The sequence below is a fragment of the Oncorhynchus clarkii genome, chromosome 27 (genome assembly GCF_045791955.1).
Source record: "Oncorhynchus clarkii lewisi isolate Uvic-CL-2024 chromosome 27, UVic_Ocla_1.0, whole genome shotgun sequence".
In the NCBI taxonomy this organism is placed as follows: Eukaryota; Metazoa; Chordata; class Actinopteri; order Salmoniformes; family Salmonidae; genus Oncorhynchus; species Oncorhynchus clarkii.
The window spans coordinates 9722213-9738475 of NC_092173.1; the positions used below are offsets into that span (position 1 = coordinate 9722213).

Sequence of the window (16263 nt, forward strand, 5' to 3'; positions counted from 1 at the left end):
AGGGAGAGAAAAACAGGTTAGAAAGAGACGGGGAGGGAGAGAAAGACAGGTTAGAAAGAGACTTGAAGGGAGAGAAAGACAGGTTAGAAAGAGACATACAGGTTAGAAAGAGATGGAAAGGGAGAGAAAGACAGGTTAGAAAGAGACGGGAAGGGAGAGAAAGACAGGTTAGAAAGAGACAGACAGAGAGAGAAAGACAGGTTAGAAAGAGACAGACAGGGAGAGAAAGACAGGTTAGAAAGAGACGGGGAGGGAGAGAAAGACAAGTTAGAAAGAGACGGGGAGGAAGAGAAAGACAGGTTAGAAAGAGACAGGGAGGGAGAGAAAGACAGGTTAGAAAGAGCCGGGAAGGGAGAGAAAGACAGGTTTGAAAGAGCCGGGAAGGGAGAGAAAGACAGGTTAGAAAGAGACGGGAAGGGAGAGAAAGACAGGTTAGAAAGAGCCGGGAAGGGAGAGAAAGACAGGTTAGAAAGAGCCGGGAAGGGAGAGAAAGACAGGTTAGAAAGAGCCGGGAAAGGAGAGAAAGACAGGTTAGAAAGAGACGGGAAGGGAGAGACAGACAGGTTAGAAAGAGACGGGAAGGGAGAGAAAGACAGGTTAGAAAGAGACGGGGAGGGAGAAAAAGACAGGTTAGAAAGAGACGGGAAGGGAGAGAAAGACAGGTTAGAAAGAGACAGAGAGGTTAGAAAGAGACGGAAAGGGAGAGAAAGACAGGTTAGAAAGAGACAGACAGGTTAGAAAGAGACGGGGAGGGAGAGAAAGACAGGTTAGAAAGAGACGGGAAGGGAGAGAAAAACAGGTTAGAAAGAGACGGGGAGGGAGAGAAAGACAGGTTAGAAAGAGACATACAGGTTAGAAAGAGATGGAAAGGGAGAGAAAGACAGGTTAGAAAGAGACGGGAAGGGAGAGAAAGACAGGTTAGAAAGAGACAGACAGAGAGAGAAAGACAGGTTAGAAAGAGACAGACAGGGAGAGAAAGACAGGTTAGAAAGAGAGACAGGGAGAGAAAGACAGGTTAGAAAGAGAGACAGGGAGAGAAAGACAGGTTAGATAGAGACAGACAGAGAGTAAGACAGGTTAGAAAGAGACAGACAGAGAGTAAGACAGGTTAGAAAGAGACAGACAGAGTGTAAGAGCGACATAGACAGACAGGAGGAGGAACAGTTAAACTAAAGAGAGCCCTAGAGGTAGAGAAGAGTAGGTTCAGACTAACATATGGAGGAGGACAGTTAAACTAAAGAGAGCCCTAGAGGTAGAGAAGAGTAGGTTCAAACATATGGAGGAGGAGAGTCGAGAGAGACTGAAAAGAAAGGTCATATAGACCGAAATGGAGTGCAACAGAAAGACGGAGGAGGACCATTTAAAAAGATGGAGGAGTCACTAAGACAGTGAGAGGAAGTTCTATCAAAACAAGATATGGAGAGATCTGTCAGACTGTGACTAACTTAACTCTTGGAACTCCCCATACCGGATCCGGTATCAGGAATACAGACTCAAGCTCATTACCATAACGCAACGTTAACTATTCATGAAAATCGCAAATGAAATGAAATAAATATGCCATCTCGCAAGCTTAGCCTTTTGTAAACAAAACTGTCATCTCAGATTTTCAAAATATGCTTCTCAACCATAGGAAAACAATAATTTGTGTAACAGTAGCTAGCAAACAAAGGATTTAGCGTTAGCATTAGCGTTAGCATCCAGCACGCAACATTTCAACAAAAACATAAAAGCCTTCAAATAAAATCATTTACCTTTGAAGAACTTCTGATGTTTTCAATGAGGATACTCTCAGTTGGATAGCAGATGCTCAGTTTTTCCAAAAAGATTCTTTGTGTATTAGAAATAGCTCCGTTTTATACATCACATTTGGCTACCAAAAAAAAACCGAAAATTCAGTCCTCAAAACGCGAACTTTTTTCCAAATTAACTCCATAATATCGACTGAAAACATGGCAAACGCTGTTTAGAATCAATCATCAAGGTGTTTTTCACATATCTCTTCATTGATACATCGTTCTTGGACACATGCTTTCTCCCCTGAATCAAATGGTAAAGTGGAAGCAGCTGGCAATTGCGCACCGAATTCGACGCAGGACACCAGGCGGACACTTGGAAAATGTAGTCTCTTATGGTCAATCTTCCAATGATATGCCTACAAATACGTCACAATGCTGCTAAGACCTTGGGCGAACGACAGAAAGTGTAGGCTCATTCCTTGCGCAATCACAGCCATATAAGGAGACAATGGAAAACAGAGCTTCAGAAATTCTGCTAATTCCTGGGTGATGCATCATCTTGGTTTCGCCTGTAGAATGAGTTCTGGGGCACTTACAGACAAAATCTTTGCAGATTCTGAAACTTCAGAGTGTTTTCTTTCCAAAACGGTCAAGAATATGCATAGTCGAGCATCTTTTCGTGACAAAATATCGCGCTTAAAACGGGAACGTTTTTTATCCAAAAATGAAATAGCGCCCCCAGAGATCCAACAGGTTAATGATGACAGTGAGAGGGGGAAAGAAGGAAGGAAGTCCTGTGACAATAGAAAAGAGGACTCGACCACACATACACACAGACTATCGCACACACAAACATACACACTGGCCCCTGAACCCTGACCTTGACCCCGGAAGATGAAGCTTCGGTTTCCTCTCTGCCAGGTCATCTGATCAAAGCCCATGAGAGTGGTGTCTACACGCAGACACTGGCCACTCTTCCACACGCGGTACGTGTCACTGGGACAGATACGAGACACCAGCGGCACTAAGAAAGAGAGAGAGACAACCATAGAAATATAATTCCTAGAATGGCCATTCTAGTCAATGGCCCTGTGATGGGTGGACTGGTGGCTATTTTGAGTGTAAATTTTTTGGGGGTCTAAACCATTCTAGGGATTCTATTTCTCTGGAGACAATGCAGACCCACAGAGAAAGGAAGTCTGTCACCATATACAGTCAAGCAGGTAGCCATAATCCATACAGGTAAACATCTGAGAGACCGAAAACATTACTTATTATGACTTACCCCAGCTAGTAAACTCCCATTTCATCTCCACGTAAAAGTCCTGAGCCTTGAGCAAAAGAGAGAGAGAGAGAGAGAAATATAGACCCACAAATTCCAATTGGCTAAACTTAAACTCTTTAAATCCTTCTCAGCTCTGGCATCTACCCCAATATTTGGAACCAAGGACTGACAACCCCAATCCACAAAAGTGAAGCCAAATTTGACCCCAATAACAACCTTGGGAAATGCGTCAACAGCAACCTTGGGACAATCCTCTGCGTTATCATTTACAGCTGACTTGTACATTTCCTCAGTGAAAACAATTTCAAATTGGCTTTTTACCAAATTACCTTACGACAGACCACGTATTCACCCTGCACAACCTAATTGACAAACAAACAAAACAAAGGCAAAGTCTTCTTGTGCTTTGTTGACTTCAAAAAAGCTTTTGACTCAATTTGGCATGAGGGTCTGCTATACAAATGGATGGAAAGTGGTGTTGGAGAAAAACATACGACATTATAAAATCCATACAGATGTGGAGGAGGCGGGATTAATAAAGCTAGTGGGGGGAGTGCAGCGTTCTGGACTTGGGAGGGAGAGAAAAAGAGAGAGGGGTGAGGAAAGGAGTCCACATCAATCATAAACTGTATCCGTGCACATTGGATATCTGTATCCGTGCACATTGGATATCTGTATCCGTGCACATTGGATATCTGTATCCGTGCACATTGGATATCTGTATCCGTACCCATTGGATATCTGTATCCGTACCCATTGGATATCTGTATCCGTACCCATTGGATATCTGTATCCGTACACATTGGATATCTGTATCCGTACACATTGGATATCTGTATCCGTACACATTGGATATCTGTATCCGTACACATTGGATATCTGTATCTGTACACATTGGATATCTGTATCTGTACACATTGGATATCTGTATCTGTACACATTGGATATCTGTATCTGTACACATTGGATATCTGTATCTGTACCCATTGGATGCAGTAATCACAATATAGTGGAAAAATCCAGGAAAGCCAAAGTTCCAAAAGCTGGGCCTAAAATAGTATATATTTTGCTGTGATTTATGTGGATGATGTATAAAAAAAAAATTGTTGTTGGTCTGACGTGATTAATAAGGAGCATCCAGACGCTGCACTTGATGAATTTATTAAATTGCTTCTTCCAATTACTGATTAACATGCACCTGTTAACACTTCTAACAGTTAGTTTCTTAAGGCTCCATGGATTGATGAGGAATTGAAAAGCTGTATGGTTGAAAGAAATGGGGCAAAAGGAGTGGTTGATAAGTCTGGCTGCACTTCTGACTGGCTGACTTGCTGCAAATTGAGAAATGATATAACTAAACTCAACAAAAAGAAAAAAAGAAACTGTATTATGAAGCCAAAATCGATGAACTTTGGAGTACATTAAATATTACTTTAAAATGAAATTATGGGCAGAAAGACAAATTCAAATTCAATCTTTCATAGAATCATATGGCTTATTCATCAGAAAACCATTTGATGTTACCAATTATTGTAATGATTACTTAATTGGCAAAGTGGGAAAACTTAGACAGGAAATGCCAACAACGAAGAGTGAACCATCGTATTCATAAATAAAAAAAACGAAAAAGTTAGTGTGGGAAAGGGAGATATATTTTTTACAAACCTGGCATTGACAACTTAGATGGGAAGATACTGAAGATGGTAGCTGACTCAATGGCCATTCCTATCTATCATATCTTTAATCTGAGACTAGAGGAGAAGGTGTTTGTCCTGAGACCTTGAGGGAAGCCAAAGTCGTACATAAAGTAGACTTTACGGGTTCTATCAGCTTGCTGCCAGCTCTTAGCAAACTGTTGGGAAAAAAGGATGTTTGACCAAATACAATGCTATTTCTCTGTAAACAAATTGACAACAGACGTTCAGTATGCTTATAGAGAAGGGCACTCAATATGTACTGCAATGACACAAATGACTGATGATTGATTGAAAGAAATTGATCAGAAGATTGTGGGAGCTGTACCGATTTCAGTGCAGCCTTTGATATTATTGACCATAACCTGATGTTGAGAAAACACACAGTACCAGTCCAAAGTTTGGACACGCCTACTCATTCAAGGGTTTTTCTTTATTTGTTTACGATTTTCTACATTGTAGAATAATAGTGAAGACATCAACACTATTAAATAACACATATGGAATCATGTAGTAACCAAAAAAGAGTTACACAAATCAACATACATTTTATATTTGAGATTCTTCAAAGTGCCACCCTTTGCCTTGATGACAGCTTTGCACACTCTTGGAATTCACTCAACCAGCTTCAAGAGGTAGTCACCTGGAATGCATTTAAAATAACAGGTGTGTCTTGTTAAAAGTTAATTTGTGGAATTTCTTTTCTTCTTAAGGCATTTGAGCAAATCAGTTGTGTTGTGACAAGGTTTTATTTATTTATTTAAAGCTTTATTTAACCAGGTAGGCTAGTTGAGAACAAGTTCTCTTTTGCAACTGCGACCTGGCCAAGATAAAGCAAGGCAGTTCGACACAAGCAACAACACATACAGGTCGCAGTGGTGGGTAGTATATGGGGCTTTGGTGACAAAACGGATGGCTCTGTGATAGACTGCATCCAATTTGTTGAGTAGAGTGTTGGAGGCTATTTTGTAAATGACATCGCCAAAGTCGAGGATCGGTAGGATGGTCAGGTTTACGAGGATATGTTTGGCAGCATGAGTGAAGGATGCTTTGTTGTGAGATAGGAAGACGATTCTAGATTTAATTTTGGATTGGAGATGTTTAATGTGAGTCTGGAAGGAGAGTTTACAGTCTAACCAGACACCTAGGTATTTGTAGTTGTCCACATATTCTAAGTCAGAAACTTCCAAAATAGTGATGCTGGACGGGCGGGCAGGTGCTGGCAGCGATCGGTTGAAGAGCATATATTTAGTTTTACTTGAATTTAAGAGCAGTTGGAGGCCACGGAAGGAGAGTTGTATAGCATTAAAGCTCATCTGGAGGTCAGTTAACACAGTGTCCAACGAAGGGCCAGAGGTATACAGAATGGTGTTGTCTGCGTAGAGCTGAATCAAAGAATCACCAGCAGCGAGAGCAACATCATTGATGTATACAGAGAAGAGGGTCGGCCCGAGAATTGAACCCTGTGGCACCCCCATAGAGACTGCCAGAGGTACGGACAACAGGCCCTCCGATTTGACATAGTGAATTCTCTCGGAGAAGTAGTTGGTGAACCAAGTGAGGCAATCATTTGAGAAACCAAGGCTGTTGAGTCTGCCAATAAGAATGTTGTGATTGACAGAGTCGAAAGCCTTAGCCAGGTCGATGAATATGGCTGCACAGTAATGTCTCTTATCGATGGTGGTTATGATATCGTTTAGGACCTTGAGCGTGACCAGCTCTGAAACCAGATTGCATAGCGGAGAAGGTACGGTGAGATTCGAAATGGTTGGTAATCTGTTTGTTAACTTGGCTTTCAAAGACCTTAGAAAGGCAGGATATAATAGATATAGGTCTGTAGCAGTTTGGGTCTAGAGTGTCTCCCCCTTTGAAGAGGAGGATGACCGCGGCAGCTTTCCAATCTATGGGAGTCTCAGACGATACGAAAGAGAGGTTGAACAGGCTAGTAATAGGGGTTGCAATAATTTCGGCAGATAATTTTAGAAAGAGTTGGTCCAGATTGTCTAACCCTGCTGATTTGAATGGGTCCAGATTTTGCAGCTCTTTCAGAACATCAGCTATCTGGATTTGGGTGAAGGAGAAGTGGGGGAGGTTTGGGTGAATTGCTGTGGGGAGCGCAGGGCTGTTGACCGGGGTAGGGGTAGCCTGGTGGAAAGCATGGCCAGCCGTAGAAAAATGCTTATTGAAATTATTGATTTATTGGTGGTGATTTCCTAGCCTCAGTGCAGGAAATCCTGTGTTTCCTAGCCTCAGTGCAGTGGGCAGCCCCCGAGGAGGTGTTCTTATTCTCCATGGACTTTACAGTGTCCCAGAACTTTTTTGAGTTTGAGTTTGTACTACAGGATGCAAATTTCTGTTTGAAAAAGCTAGCCTTAGCTTTCCTAACTGCTGTGTATATTGGTTCCTAACTTCCCTAAACAGTTGCATATCACGGGGGGCTATTCGATGCTAATGCAGAACGCCACAGGATGTTTTTGTGCCGGTCAAGGGCAGACAGGTCTGGAGTGAACCAGGGGCTATATCTATTCCTAGTTCTAATTTTTTTTTAATGGGGCATGCTTATTTAAGATGGCGAGGAAGGCACTTTTAAAGAATAGACAGGCATCATCTATTGACGGGATGAGGTCAATGTCATTCCAGGATACCCCGGCCAGGTCAATTATAAAGACCTGTTCGCAGAAGTGTTTTAGGGAGCGTTTGACAGTGATGAGGGGTGGTCGTTTGACCGCAGACCCATTACGGATGCAGGCAATGAGGCAGTGATCGCCGAGATCTTGTTTAAAAACAGCAGAGGTGTATTTGTAGGGTGAGTTAGTTTGGATGATATCTATGAGGGTGCCTGTGTTTACAGATTTGGGTTGTACCTGGTAGGTACATTGATCATTTGTGTGAGATTGAGGGCATCAAGCTTAGATTGTAGGATGGCCGGGGTTTTAAGCATGTCCCAGTTTAGGTCACCTAGCAGCACAAGGTCAGAAGATAGATGGGGGGCAATCAATTCACATATGGTGTCCAGGGCACAGCTGGTGGCAGAGGGTGGTCTATAGCAAGCGGCAACGGTGAGAGACTTGTTTCTGGAAAGGTGAATTTTTAGAAGTGGAAGCTTGAATTGTTTTGGTACAGACCTGGATAGTAAGATAGAACTCTGCAGGCTAACACCGCCCCCTTTGGCAGTTCTATCTTGGCGGAAAATGTTATAGTTAGGGATGGAAATGTCAGGGTTTTTGGTGGTTTTCCTAAGCCAGGATTCAGACACGGCTAAGACATCCGGGTTGCTAAAGCAGTGAATAAAGCAAACTTAGGGAGTAGGCTTCTAATGTTAACATGCATGAAACCAAAGCTTTTACGGTTACAGTAGTCAACAAATGAGAGCAACTGGGGAGTAGGAGTGGAGCTAGGCACTGCAGGTCCTGGATTAACCTCTACATCACCAGAGGAACAGAGGAGAAGTAGGATAAGGGTACGGCTAAAGGCTATAAGAACTGTCCATTTAGTACGTCCGAAACAGAGAGTAAAGGGAGCAGGTTTCTGGGCACGATGGCATAGATTCAAGGCATAATGTACAGACAAAGGTATGGTAGGAAGAGAGTACATTGGAGGTAAACCTAGGCATTGAGTGATGAAGAGAGAGATATAGTCACTAGCGACGTTTAAACCAGGTGATGTCATCGCAAATGTGTGAGGTGGAACAACATGGTTGATTAAGGCATATTGAGCAGGGCTATAGGCACTACAGTGAAATAAGACAGTAATCACTAACCAGGATAGTAATGGACAAGGCATATTGATATTAGGGAGAGGCATGCGTAACCAAGTCATCGTATGGGTCCAGTGAGTGGTTGGACATGGCGATTCAGACAGTTAGCAGGCCGGGGCTAGCAATCTAGCAAAAGGGCCTTTGGGGGAAAAGTCTGTTTTTGCCTCCTCGTGCGGTGACGTTGATAGACCAGTCCTGGAATAGGGTTCCAAGTAGCAGAGGGGTCCAAGTCAAATTGGAAAAATGGGTATAGTGGTCCAAGAAACTGGCCGGTGGATCAATATGCTATAGATAGCTAGCAGGCCACGGTTAGCAGATTGGACCTTCAGGGGACATTGCGCCTGAGGGGCCTGTTGGGATCCTCGGGCAGATTATGTCGGTATTCCAGTCATGAAGGATCGGCGGGGTTCCGTGCCCCGTACCGGCAGTAGAAGGGATCCAGATATTGTAGCCGAGGAGTGGGCTTCAGGAGTAGCCCAGGAGCCCTAGCTAGTTGGTGCTTGCTACGGGATGTAAACGTAGTAGTCAACCCGGGTTGCGGTTAGCTAACTGCCATGATCCAGATTTTGCGGTAGGAATCTGGGGATATGGAGAGAAAAATAGGTCCGGCATGCTCTGGTTTGAAATGCGTTGTACGAACTGGCGAGAGTTTTCCGAGCTAAAGGTTAGCTGACTGATAGTTGGTAGCTAGTTAGCTAGCTAGCTTCAGATGAGGTATTCCAGTTCGGAGGTCTGGACTTCGGAGATCCACACCATGTTAGGTGAGGCGGGTTGCAGGAGAGTATTTTTTTTTTTTTTTTTTGAATTTTACCCCTTTTTCTCCCCAATTTCGTAGTATCCAAGCTAGCTACTAGCTCTTGTCTCATCGCTACAACTCCCGTACGGGCTCGGGAGAGACGAAGGTTGAAAGTCATGCGTCCTCCGATACACAACCAACCAAGCCGCTGCTTCTTTAACACAGCGCACATCCAACCCGGAAGCCAGCCGCACCAATGCGCCGGAGGAAACACCGTGCACCTGGACACCTTGGCTAGCGTACACTGCGCCCAGCCCGCCACAGGAGTCGCTGGTGCGCGATGAGACAAGGAAACCCCTACCGACCAAGCCCTCCCTAACCCGGGCGACGCTAGGCCAATTGTGCGTCGCCCCACGGACCTCCCGGTCGCGGCCGGTTACGACAGAGCCTGGGCGCGAACCCAGGACTCTGATGGCACAGCTGGCGCTGCAGTACAGCGCCCTTAACCACTGCGCCACCCGGGAGGCCCTTCAGGAGAGTATTTTGAAGTTGAGGTTTAGGAAAAATATTAAAAAGAATGTGAAGAAAAAGATATAGACATGGGACGAGACAAGACAAAGACGTCTGACTGCTACGCCATCTTGGATAGGAGGGTATACAGAAGATAGCCCTATTTGGTAAAAGACCAAGTCCATATTATGGCAAGAGCAGCTCAGATAAACAAAGAGAAATTACAGTCCATGATTACTTTAAGACACGAAGGTCAGTCAATTTGGAAAATTTCAATAACTTTGAAAGATTCTTAAAGTGCAGTTGCAAAAACCATCAAGCACTATGATGAAACTGGCTCTCATGAGGACCGCCACCAGAAAGGAAGACCCAGAGTTACCTCTGCTGCAGAGGATAAGTTCATTAGAGTTACCAGCATCAGAAATTGCAGCCCAAATAAATGGTTCACAGAGTTCAAGTAACAGACACATCTCAACATCAACTGTTCAGAGGAGACTGTGTGAATCAGGCCTTCATGGTCAAATTTCTGCAAAGAAACCACTACTAAAGGACACCAATAAGAAGAAGAGACTTGCCTAGGCCAAGAAAGACGAGCAATGGACATTAGACCGATGGAAATCTGTGCTTTGGTCTGATGAGATCATATTTGAGATTTTTGGTTCCAACCGCCGTGTCTTTGTGAGACGCAGAGTAGGTGAATGGATGATCTCCACATGTGTGGTTCCCACCGTGAAGCATGGAGGAGGAGGTGGGATAGTGTGGGGGTACTTTGCTGGTGACACTGTCTGTGATTTAGTTAGAGTTCAAGGCACACTTAACCAGCATGGCTACCACAGCATTCTGCAGCAATATGCCAAGTAATCTAGTTTGTGCTAAGTGGGACTATTATTTTTCAACAGGACAATGACCCAACACACCGCCAGGCTGTGTAAGGGCTATTTGACTAAGAAGGAGAGTGATGGAGTGCTGCATCAGATGACCTGGCCTTCACAATCACCCAACCTCAACCCAATTGAGATGGTTTGGGATGAGTTGGACCACAGAGTGAAGGGAAAGCAGCCAACAAGTGTTCAGCATATGTGGGAATTCCTTCAAGTCTGCTGGAAAAAAATATTCCAGATGAAGCTGGTTGTGAGAATGTCAAGAGTGTGCAAAGCTGTCATCAAGGCAAAGGGTGGTTACGTTGAATAAACAGGCTCAAAATGGCAAGAAACAAAGACTTTCTTCTGAAACTCGTCAGTCTATTCTTGTTCTGAGAGATGAAGGCTATTACATGCGAGACATTGCCAAGAAACTGAAGATCTCGTACAACGCTGTGCACTACTCCCTTCACAGAACAGCGCAAACTGATTCTAACCAGAACAGAAAGATGAGTGGGAGGCCCCAGTGCACAACTGAGCAAGAGGACTCCTGTCTCAGCCTCCAGTATTTATTCTGGAGTAGTTTATGTGTCGGGGGCTAGGGTCAGTTTGTTATTTCTGGAGTATTTCTCCTGTCTTATCATCTGGTGTCCTGTGTGAATTTAAGTATGCTCTCTAATTCTTTCTTTCTTTCTCTCGGAGGACCTGAGCCCTAGGACCATGCCTCAGGACTACCTGGCCTGATGACTCCTTGCTGTCCCCAGTCCACCTGGCCATGCTGCTGCTCCAGTTTCAACTGTTCTGCCTGCGGCTATGGAACCCTGACCTGTTCACCGGACGTGCTACCTGTCCCAGACCTGCTGTTTTCAACTCTCTAGAGACAGCAGGACCGGTAGAGGTACTCTGAATGATCGGCTATGAAAAACCAACTGACATTTACTCCTGAGGTGCTGGCCTGTTGCACCCTCGACAACCACTGTGATTATTATTATTTGACCCTGCTGGTCATCTATGAACATTTGTACATCTTGGCCATGTTCTGTTATAATCTCCACCCGGCACAGCCAGAAGAGGACTGGCCACCCCTCATAGCCTGGTTCCTCTCTAGGTTTCTTTCTAGGTTCTGGCCTTTCCAGGGAGTCTTTCTCAGCCACTCTGCTTCTACACCTACATTGCTTGCTGTTTGGGGTTTTAGGCTGGGTTTCTGTACAGCACTTTGAGATATCAGCTGATGTAAGAACGGCTTTAGAAATACATTTGATTGAATTTGAGGACAAGTACATTAGTGTTTAGTTTGAGAAACAGACGCCTCACAAGTCCTCAACTGGCAGCTTCATTAAATAGTACCTGCAAAACACCAGTCTCAATGTCAATAGTGAAGAGGCGACTCCGGGATGCTGGCCTTCGAGGCAGAGTTCCTCTGTCCAGTGTCTGTGTTGTTTTGCCCATCTTAATCTTTTCTTTTTATTGGCCAGTCTGAGATATGCCTTTTTCTTTGTAACTCTACAACTCCTAACAACCAAATACCACAAATAAACAATAGGAGGGATGTGGCTCAGGGAGAGTAGAGATGTGGCAGCAGATACTGCAGTTTGATGATTGTCTAGCTACAGTCGAGCAGTGGTTGTGTGGCTGAATTATGTTTTTAAATGGTCAATTAAATCAAAGAAAACAGTAAGGGGTGGTTTACCGGACACAGATCCAGGACTAGGCTTAATCTGTGTCCGGGAACCACCCCTTAGACTAGCTGGGAACTAGTGCACTGTAAAAAACATATACAGTGCCTTGCGAAAGTATTCGGCCCCCTTGAACTTTGCGACCTTTTGACACATTTCAGGCTTCAAACATAAAGATATAAAACTGTATTTTTTTGTGAAGAATCAACAACAAGTGGGACACAATCATGAAGTGGAATGACATTTATTGGATATTTCAAACTTTTTTAACAAATCAAGTCTCCGTATAAATGCACCTGCACTGTGATAGTCTCAGAGGTCCGTTAAAAGCGCAGAGAGCATCATGAAGAACAAGGAACACACCAGGCAGGTCCGAGATACTGTTGTGAAGAAGTTTAAAGCCGGATTTGGATACAAAAAGATTTCCCAAGCTTTAAACATCCCAAGGAGCACTGTGCAAGCGATAATATTGAAATGGAAGGAGTATCAGACCACTGCAAATCTACCAAGACCTGGCCGTCCCTCTAAACTTTCAGCTCATACAAGAGGAAGACTGATCAGAGATGCAGCCAAGAGGCCCATGATCACTCTGGATGAACTACAGAGATCTACAGCTGAGGTGGGAGACTCTGTCCATAGGACAACAATCAGTCGTATATTGCACAAATCTGGCCTTTATGGAAGAGTGGCAAGAAGAAAGCCATTTCTTAAAGATATCCATAAAAAGTGTCGTTTAAAGTTTGCCACAAGCCACCTGGGTGACACACCAAACATGTGGAAGAAGGTGCTCTGGTCAGATGAAACCAAAATTGAACTTTTTGGCAATAATGCAAAACGTTATGTTTGGCGTAAAAGCAACACAGCTCATCACCCTGAACACACCATCCCCACTGTCAAACATGGTGGTGGCAGCATCATGGTTTGGGCCTGCTTTTCTTCAGCAGGGACAGGGAAGATGGTTAAAATTGATGGGAAGATGGATGGAGCCAAATACAGGACCATTCTGGAAGAAAACCTGATGGAGTCTGCAAAAGACCTGAGACTGGGACGGAGATTTGTCTTCCAACAAGACAATGATCCAAAACATAAAGCAAAATCTACAATGGAATGGTTCAAAAATAAACATATCCAGGTGTTAGAATGGCCAAGTCAAAGTCCAGACCTGAATCCAATCGAGAATCTGTGGAAAGAACTGAAAACTGCTGTTCACAAATGCTCTCCATCCAACCTCACTGAGCTCGAGCTGTTTTGCAAGGAGGAATGGGAAAAAATTTCAGTCTCTCGATGTGCAAAACTGATAGAGACATACCCCAAGCGACTTACAGCTGTAATCGCAGCAAAAGGTGGCGCTACAAAGTATTAACTTAAGGGGGCTGAATAATTTTGCACGCCCAATTTTTCAGTTTTTGATTTGTTAAAAAAGTTTGAAATATCCAATAAATGTCGTTCCACTTCATGATTGTGTCCCACTTGTTGTTGATTCTTCACAAAAAAATACAGTTTTATATCTTTATGTTTGAAGCCTAAAATGTGGCAAAAGGTCGCAAAGTTCAAGGGGCCGAATACTTTCGCAAGGCACTGTATATATACACCCACAAATCTACTAGTTTCAACTAAGTACTAAAGTAAACTTTTCTGTCCAAATGTTATGAAAAATAAAAAACGTTTTCCCAAACATGAGAATTGGTGTTTGCTCAACTTGTCTCATATGCTCAATAAACTATTAATTATTATATCTTAACTAAAAAAGGCTGTGCAACTGGTTACACGCAGTGCTTTTAACATACAATGTTTTCAATGTACATATTTGACAAACGTTATTACATTGTGCATGCTTATTTATACAGTAGTTATTATTCAACATGTCCTCACCTGGGATTTGAACTCACAACCTCTTGGTTCATGGCATTCTGATCTTCCTGCTACTCCACCATGTCTGTTATCAATTATCAGTTAATCTGACTATTCTCTCATCATTGATTTGATGTACTTGATGTAAAAACCATCTGTATAGTTGTCTAATGTTGGTGGGGCATATTTTTATACTTTAATGTTACTCCTTAATCATTATGATAAATAAATAAAAAATAATTGAGTGTACTTTTAACAGAGCTAAGATGTACTTTGAAGTGCAAGTGTAGCAATACAGGTGAAATCAGCTTTTGAGGCAGACATGGTGTGGTGTTGCAGGAATGCTGTGCATAAAGAGTTTGTGAGTTCAAATCCCAGGTGAGGAAATGTTGAATATGAATTACTGTATAATGTGTCAAATATGTAAGTTGAAAGCACTGTGCGTGTAACTAGTTCCACAGCCATTTGTTTTAGGTAACATGCCAAATAATAATTTCTAGTTGAATGAAAATGAAACAATTTGAGCAAACACATCATTTTAAATTGACTGAATTTTTGCCTACATTTTCTCATGCTGGAGCTAAGTTCGGGCGAACTAAAAGTTCTGGGTATCACTTTGACTGAAAAGTTGAGTAAACAAAAAGAAAAGGCTGTGGAATCAGTTACTTAATAATATTTAGTTGAAACAGCTTGATACTTATTTTTTTTAAACAGTATGGTTCAAGAAGACTGGTGCTAACACAAAATATATCTACAAGTGTTTCCTACATGTCGATAGTTGCTGTTGTGCGCTGTACTTGTGTTCGGTGTCAGCGCCTCTCACCTGGTGCAGTCTCTCCAGGAGGACAGGGATTCCCGCCAGTCTCTTAGTGGTCCGCTGGTAGTCACGGTAATGCAGAACTAGGCGCACCAGCTCTGGGTCTCGTGTGCTGACTGCTTCCTGGAGCACTATGGGAGAGAGAAAGGAAATCTTCACCTCACATATAGATACATACACACACTCAGAGGCCAATTTATTACGTACACCACCGCGTTCACAAAAATGGTTCGCAACTACAGACAGTGGTCACGGTGGCCGTGGCTTGCTATATAAAGCAGGCGGACAGGCATTCAATTGAACGTTAGAATGGGCAAAACTAGTGAGCTACGCAACTTTGAGCATTGTAGACTTGTCGGTGGCAGGGGCGCCGGATCCAGTATCTCAGAAACGGCCGGCCTCCTGGGCTTTTCACGTGCGACAGTGTCTTGGGTTTATCAAGAGTGGTACGACAAACAAAAAACATCCAGTCAGCGGCAGTCCCGTGGATGAAAACAGCTTGTTGACGAGAGGTCGAAGGAGAATGGAAAGAATGGTGCAAGCTAACAGGTGGGCCAGAAAGGCAAATAACGGCGCAGTACATCAGTGGTGTGCAGAACGGCATCTCAGAATGCACAACTCGTCGGTCCTTGTCACGGACGGCCTATTGCAGGAGACGACTACACCAGGTTCCCCTCCTATTAGCTAAAAGCGAAGAAGAAGCGGCTCCAGTGGGCACCCCCATCACCAACACTGGACAATTGAGGAGTGGAAAAACATTGCCTGGTCCGACGAATCCCAGTTCCTGTTGCGTCATGCTGAGAGCAGTCAGGATTTGGCGTAGGCAGCATGAGTCCATGGCCCCATCCGGCCTGGTGTAAACGGTACAGGCTCGTGGCAGTGGTGTAATGGTGTGAGGAATGTTTGATACCCTTGATACCAATTGAGCAACGTTTCCATGCCCTGAATATTTCAGGCTGTCAGACCCGTTACTAGATGGGTGTACCTAATTAACTGTCTAGTGAGTGTATGTTGTACTGTGCTGTGCTGCTCTGAACTATGCTACGCTGTGCTATACAGCATAGCAACTTTTTTGGGGCTCCCGAGTGGCGCAGTGGTTGAAGGCACTGCTTCTCAGTGCCTACTACTCCTACTGCTACTACTACTAATACTTCTATTACTACTACCACTATTACTATCAGTACTACTAGTACTACTCCTACTACTTCTATTACTACTACCACTATTACTATCAGTACTACTACTACTTATATGACTACTACCACTATTACTATCAGTACTACTACTCCTACTGCTACTACTACCAATACTACTACTACTTCTATTACTACTACCACT

The 16263-nt window shown here is 43.6% G+C and overlaps 1 protein-coding gene across 1 annotated transcript in view; it reads right to left on the reverse strand.

Moving 5' to 3' along the window:
• LOC139385898 (ankyrin repeat domain-containing protein 13B-like) overlaps positions 1-16263 on the reverse strand; it is a 38381-nt gene that overhangs the window by 11372 nt on the left and 10746 nt on the right. Inside the window, exons 3-5 of the mRNA XM_071131191.1 lie at positions 14932-15056; positions 3025-3070; positions 2620-2763 (exon numbers count right to left, since the gene is read on the reverse strand). Of these exons, the coding sequence (XP_070987292.1) occupies positions 2620-2763; positions 3025-3070; positions 14932-15056 (315 nt within the window). The remainder of the gene's footprint in view (positions 1-2619; positions 2764-3024; positions 3071-14931; positions 15057-16263) is intronic.